The 6708-nt window shown below is 34.8% G+C and overlaps 1 protein-coding gene across 1 annotated transcript in view; it reads left to right on the forward strand.

The window, feature by feature from the left end:
• The first annotated feature begins 2370 nt into the window (after positions 1–2370).
• Positions 2371–6708, forward strand: part of LOC111392531 (transcription factor bHLH140-like) — a 6056-nt gene continuing 1718 nt past the window's right edge. Inside the window, 6 exon segments of the mRNA XM_023017895.1 lie at positions 2371–2555; positions 2660–2802; positions 3243–3664; positions 3666–4187; positions 5230–5461; positions 5956–6126. Of these exon segments, the coding sequence (XP_022873663.1) occupies positions 2507–2555; positions 2660–2802; positions 3243–3664; positions 3666–4187; positions 5230–5461; positions 5956–6126 (1539 nt within the window). The 5' untranslated portion in view covers positions 2371–2506.

Genomic DNA, 6708 nt, shown 5'->3' on the forward strand with positions numbered 1-6708 from the left:
AGCGAGTCTGATTGGGTACGGAGTTTAGTACAAGTTGTACTTGCTGAATTGGTATAGTGGAGGTAACTGGCTTAGTCCTGGAGTTTTACCCACGTTGGGGTTTCTCCGTCATCATATTGTTTATTATTTACTGCTTTACGTAATATACAAATTGGAGCATTCCAACATAAGTTAATTGTCTTGTATGATTAATCACCTAGACAACTAATTAAAGTGACTTGTTGCTTTAGTTATGTTAATTCCACATGTAAGGTTAAATTGGTTAAAGTGAAATCTAGAACGTAAACTTGGTAACGCATAAAATTTGAACTTGATACTGTATCACGTTAGTCGAACTTTCTAGCATATCTAAGCGTTCTAGGTCAAATATTTTTTTCAAAATTTTAAGTGGAAGAGGAGAGGGGCAGGGAGGGTGCTAATGAATAGATAATTTTTTTGTATAACAAGTAGTTGGCGCCATTATGTAATTGTTTCTTTGGAGTGTCTTGCTATGCAATTACGTAAATCTTAATCATCCATGTATGTGGGATAATCTAGCGGAGATTGGCATATTTGCTATTGATATTATTGCTGCTGCTACTATGAATGCATGAAATCAACTTATGGATTAATGTCATGGCCGCTAGAAGCAGTATTACAATTTGCCACCCTTACGATAATCTGTTCGTCTTATTACATGGGATTGCTCTTCAATCCATTCTTTTGATATTAGAGATCAACCATGTTAACGTTAATAGTAAAAACTTACTACATTTGCTTGACGAACCCATATTTGGATCTTAATGGAGAATGTCAAGTTTAGTATGAAGTCAAGGAAAGGAATTCCCACATCACTAGTTATGAATTATGTGTTTTGGTCATGGTGTATTGGGAGGGTATCCCTCATTCTTAATAGCTGATTTCTTACATTCGAAGTGTCATCAATCAATAAGGATTCTTGGGCGGAGGTTGTTTATATACTAGGTGTTACAACTGCATAGGATGCAACTCACCCCTTTCAAGTCAATTCAAAATTTTAGCTAATGTTTGGTGGCTATTAAAATTTGGATTTTTATCAAAATCAAAGTCAATAATTAATTTTAATCATATATTTTGTAAGATACACAACTTTTTAATTATATATTTTATCAACTTTTATCAAAATTTGTTAAAATTTTAATTTTAATCCACACATGGTTAGTGGTTGGGATAGTCAAGTTAGTTTAGAACATTTAGCCCCCGTTTGGCCCCCATTTTTGGTAATGAAAATGGGGGGAATAGTATTTTGTTGAAAAAATGAGTGGTTGAAAAGGAAGGAAAAATTTTCGATTTACGTGTAATATTTTTTTATGAAAGATTGTATGGTTGAAAATAGGAGAGAGAAAAATAGAATGTAATGGAATGTAATTTAATGGGGATCAAACAGGGGCTTAAACTCGATTATAAATCTGTCAATTTTTTGGAGAATGATTGAGCATTGACAAGTGTAACATTGTAAACAACTTTTTACCCCGGGAATATTGTAGGTCTTTGAGAATTGCACAAAACCAATGTTGTAACAAAAGTCAAATATTGAGAGTTGTGACCGTCTGCTTATAATTGAATCATAATACTTTTATGATTTAGCAAATGTCTTTGGTAGCTCCATGAGATTCAAGTGAACGTCTTAAAATTATTAGAATTCCACTAGTTCAATGTCCATAAATTGAAATCAAGATTTTAATCTAAATAAAAATTAACAATTGATTTTAATCATAAATTTAATGAAATTTACAACTTTTTAACCACACATTTTATCAACTTTTATTAAAATTTACTAAAAAATCTGATTTTAATTCTTATCAAACAATGTATAAATATGGACCAGAGTTGGAGATCAAAGTTATTGAATAGTCAAAAATTATTTTTGAAAATAAGAAATTGCATTTAAACGTATTTGAATTTTCTGTAAGTATATCGTTTGACTAGAAAAGTTCAAAAAAAAAAATGATCTAAAGTAACTTTTCAAAAAGATTTTATATAAGTAGCAAGAGTTTTGATAAAGAATAATGTTATTTAACATTAATTGTGTTACAATATCATTCTTGATGATGCTAAGTGATGGGCACAACCAAAGGTAAAATTAAGCGATTTAGTTAAATATACATCTAATTTATTCTCTGATTAGAATGAGAATTTGATTTTATAGTAGTAATTTTTTTGAGAATGTGTAATAAAAAATAAAAAAAATTTGAGTTTGTATGTAATATTATTTTATTAAAAAATGTATGATCGATAAGAATAGAGGAAAAATGAATTATACTTTAACGTGGGTTAAACAAATTCTCAGTTTAATTCAAATTGTTATTCTCGTAGTGATTTGCAATATAAAAAGAAATATACGCTATTCATCATTAAAGTGAGAAATTTGTAAGACAATACTCGTCCTTGACAATGATACACGCCTTTCATTTAAAAATTACAACTTTAGAAGGTGCGCCATTGAACAAATATTTTCATTGCCCATTGAAATCGGACGGTGGAAGCTATGGAAATTGATCGTGGAAGTACGTCTCATGATCAAATCACGCGGAAGCGTATGTTATTCTCCATGTTCGCCTTTATAATTATTTAACGAAATTTTTAATGTGATGTAAAGAGTTTCTGAAACTCTTTTTTTTTTTTTAATTGTTTTTCAAAGATGGGGAAGATAAAGAAGAAGAAGAAAGGGGGAAGTTAAACCCTATTGTGGTGTTACTACTGGGTGCACCCGGAAGTGGAAAATCCACCTTCTGTGATCACGTTATGAAGAATTGTCCCCGGCCTTGGGCCCGCATTTGCCAGGTAGATTTATATGGACACAAACTGTTTGCTGAAATGCGTGAATGGGTTGAATTTGATATTTTTTTTTACGGATGTGTATACTGTTGAATCGTTTCTGAATTGCTTCGACAGTTTCCCCGTCCTCATTTTTTGTGGTATATTGTTATGTGCTATAATTTGTTAAGGTGTATGAGTTTATGGACTATACCATTGATTCAGTGAAGTGTTTTTTTACTGAATTTAACTCCCTTTGTAATGCTTGTGCAACAGATCTAATTAAGTAGTTTGTAGTTCATTTTGGTGATAATTTTATTCGCGTTATATTTATGTACAATTATATATAAAAACCCGGTCTTTCTATTTCATGTGTCATTGTAGGCAAAGATTATTTTTTGTTGACACTGTTCGAGATATATCTCTTGTTGGCTTAGTAAGTCCTTATCCTTTTATTCGTAATTCAGGACACTATTAGTAATGGCAAGTCTGGGACAAAAATCCAGTGTCTAGCCAGTGCAGGAACTGCATTAAAGGATGGTAAAGGTGTATTTATAGACAGATGCAACCTTGAAAGAGAGCAGCGTGCAGAGTTTTTGAAGCTTGGTGGCCCAAAAGTCGAGAAGCATGCTGTGGTGCTTGATCTTCCTGCCAAGCTCTGTATTTCTCAGTCTGTGAAGCGGAGTGGGCACAAGGACAACTTACAAGGTGGGAAAGCTTCTGCAGTCGTGAATCGGATGCTGCAAAAGAAGGAATTACCTAAGTTGAGTGAAGGGTTCACTCGAATTACATTCTGTCAGGATGAAAATGATGTCCAAGAAACCATCAATATGTATATTGCCCTTGGTCCGTCAGGTACCATTCCTTCTGGCTGTTTTGGTCAGAAAAATGATACAACTTGGGATTATGAAATTTCTGAAAAAGGTGGATTCACCAGGTGACGCCATATCTGAGGCAAATGTCTCTCAGAAAAGTGTCCATAATGAAGCTTCCAAGGAGAAAGACCTTGGAATTGAGAGCACTCAAAATATTTCTTTTCGATTAGGTCAAGCTTTTGAGGAGGTGAAGGATTGTGAAAGAGTCGAAATGACCTCTTTTGCAGGTCGAAATGCTTCAGACAATATTCCGACTTTGGCATTTCCTTCTATTTCTACAGCTGTTTTCCAATTCAATCTGGAGAAGGCATCTGACATTATTGTTGAAAAAGTTGAGGAGTTTATAAGTAAGATCGGAAAGGGTAGGCTTGTTTTGGTCGATTTGTCTCATGGATCAAAAATATTGTCTCTGGTTAGGACTAAAGCTGCAAAAAAGAACGTTGAATCCAGTAAGTTCTTCACAGTTGTGGGAGATATAACTCGACTCCATTCTTGTGAAGGTTTAAACTGCAATGTAATCGCTAATGCTGCCAATTGGTGAGATTGTGAATTATACAATTGATTGAACAAAAGCTGAGTATTTTCCTTTACTGAAAATCTAACTGTTTGTCTTCTATCAGTTTCTTTTCTTGTTGTTACTATTATTCTAGTGTAAAGGTTTGTACCAATAAATGCTTCATCTCTCAATTGTTTGTGTCTGCTAATTTTTTTCATTTTGAAAGTAACTGGATTGAAGAGTGACAGGGTGACGGGATGTTATATAATATGTAAGCATGATACCATTGAAATGATTTCTGGGGTTGTTAGGAAATAACTTTGGCACTATTGAAATGATGTATTGTTACACTTGGAAGAAAGCAACAGGGATTCAGTTCATGTAGTAAAGAGTCCTAATGTATTGTTGCCTTATTAGCACGGGATAAAAAATCTATTATATAAGCAAAATCTTTTGAAATTTAATTGTAATCTTTTAAAATATGTAAGACCATGTTCCAAAAAACCACGTTTGATGGAGTATTGATGCTTACAGTTTGTTGCAGCATCTTACAGACCTATGCAACTAAACTGAGTTTGGAATCTAACTGTTTCATCCGTCATCTGGATACAATTTTATACAGATACATGAAATATATTCAAAGAAGAAATGTGGAAGAGAATTAGAAAGAATGGGGGATAGCAGATCGTTCCATATAGCTGTAAGAGGGGAGTTATCAATAGATCACGCTGTCCATCATTGTTAAATGTCAACCTTTATGTGGAAAGCAGAATGGAGGAGCTTTAAAGTATCAAGATGATAACTACCTTTATATGTTAGGATAGAATTCTATCCCAGCATGGATCCCAGGAAATACGACATAGAATGGCACAGCCCCCCCCCCCCCCCCCCCCCCAACCCAAGTCACCTTCTTTATTTATTGTTTGACTTGGCAACTTATTCTTGTCACGTATCTTTGAAGAACAGTGCTAGCTGACAGTTTGGTCTCTTCCTTCTCATACCATCCAAATTCGTTTTTCAATTCTTTATACATATGCCACATTTGCATTTCAGGAAGATCATCTGAGGGCTAACTTTGTGCAGGCGACTAAGACCTGGAGGTGGAGGCGTGATTGCTGCAGGTCCTGAACTAGAACATGCAACCAAGGAAAGGGCTGGATCACTCAAGCCTGGAAAAGCTGTAGTTGTTCCGCTTCCTCCAACTTCTCCATTGTTTACTAGGGAAGGCATAACTCATGTTATACATGTTTTAGGACCAAATATGAATCCTCACAGACCAAACTGTCTCAACAATGACTATGCCCAAGGCTGTGAGGTACTTCGTGAATCTTACTCATCCCTTTTTGAAGGGTTTGCATCCATAGTGAGGTGTCATGGAGGATCCTCGAAGAAAAGCAGTGAGACATCACTAGAATCAAAGATAAGTCCTACAAATGGTGATCAGAAGGTCAAAAGGGAATCTATCTATGAATCAAATGTAAACAAAAAATTTAAGGGACTTCAGAAAGACCTTAAACCTAGTGCTAGAAATTATCTGAACAAAAAGGAAGACCCAGATAAGGAAGATGGTGGGGGCATGACCAAAGCATGGAACTCATGGGCTCAGGCTCTTTACAATATTGCAATGCATCCTGACAAGCATAAGAATGTTGTGATGGAGATATTGGATGATGTTGTAGTACTGAAGGATCTTTATCCAAAGATCTTTCATATCTCTCTGTCACACACACATACACACACTTGGGAATATACACTTGAAAGCCAAAAAATGATTTAATCTGTTAACACTTCTCTATTTTCTTCGCCCAGGCTCAGAGGCATCTCTTGGTGTTGGCAAGGGGTGAAGGTCTGGACCGGCTTGCAGATGTATGCAGAGAGCACCTCTCATTGCTAAAGACAATGCATGCTGTTGGGTTGAAGTGGGCAGAAAAGTTTCTTGATGAAAATAAATCACTGGTATTCCGTCTTGGGTACCATTCAGTAAGTTCTGATTAGACCGAAGTGTGCTTTTTTGATGTTGTTGTTGTTAAGTCTACTTAGTGTTACTTGCCTTGGCAAACTCAGTTGACCACTTAAGAATTAATCTTGCATTAGTCATCTAAAGTATGAAAAAGGGAATGATGTATAAGAATATATTGAACAGAAGTATTTGACTTGTGTGCTAGAGAGATGAATTTGTTATGTATATTCACGGAGGGTAAGTAGAATTAGGGGATAAATGATAAAAGTATCGACTTTGACCTTGAAGCAACTTTGTTTATTTGGTGCCTTTTGATCAATAATACTGGGAAAGAAGATTAATTAAGTTTTCGCTGTCGTGAAAACAGAACGGCAACCTTAAATCGACCATACTAAGAAGTTTATTTCCCAGTACAAAAAAAATGTCTCTTATGGATGACAATAGCTTATTTTGGTCTACTTTAAGTTCAGGCAATAAATGCAACTGAAGGAGCTTATCTTATCTAAATAGATAGTTGAAAGTATTTCTTATAGCATGTATGGGAAGTGATTATATAAACGGTTTAAAATATCGGAAGTGATTATTCATATATGGATAGAAAT

Source organism: Olea europaea, unplaced genomic scaffold (assembly GCF_002742605.1).
Source record: "Olea europaea var. sylvestris unplaced genomic scaffold, O_europaea_v1 scaffold939, whole genome shotgun sequence".
In the NCBI taxonomy this organism is placed as follows: Eukaryota; Viridiplantae; Streptophyta; class Magnoliopsida; order Lamiales; family Oleaceae; genus Olea; species Olea europaea.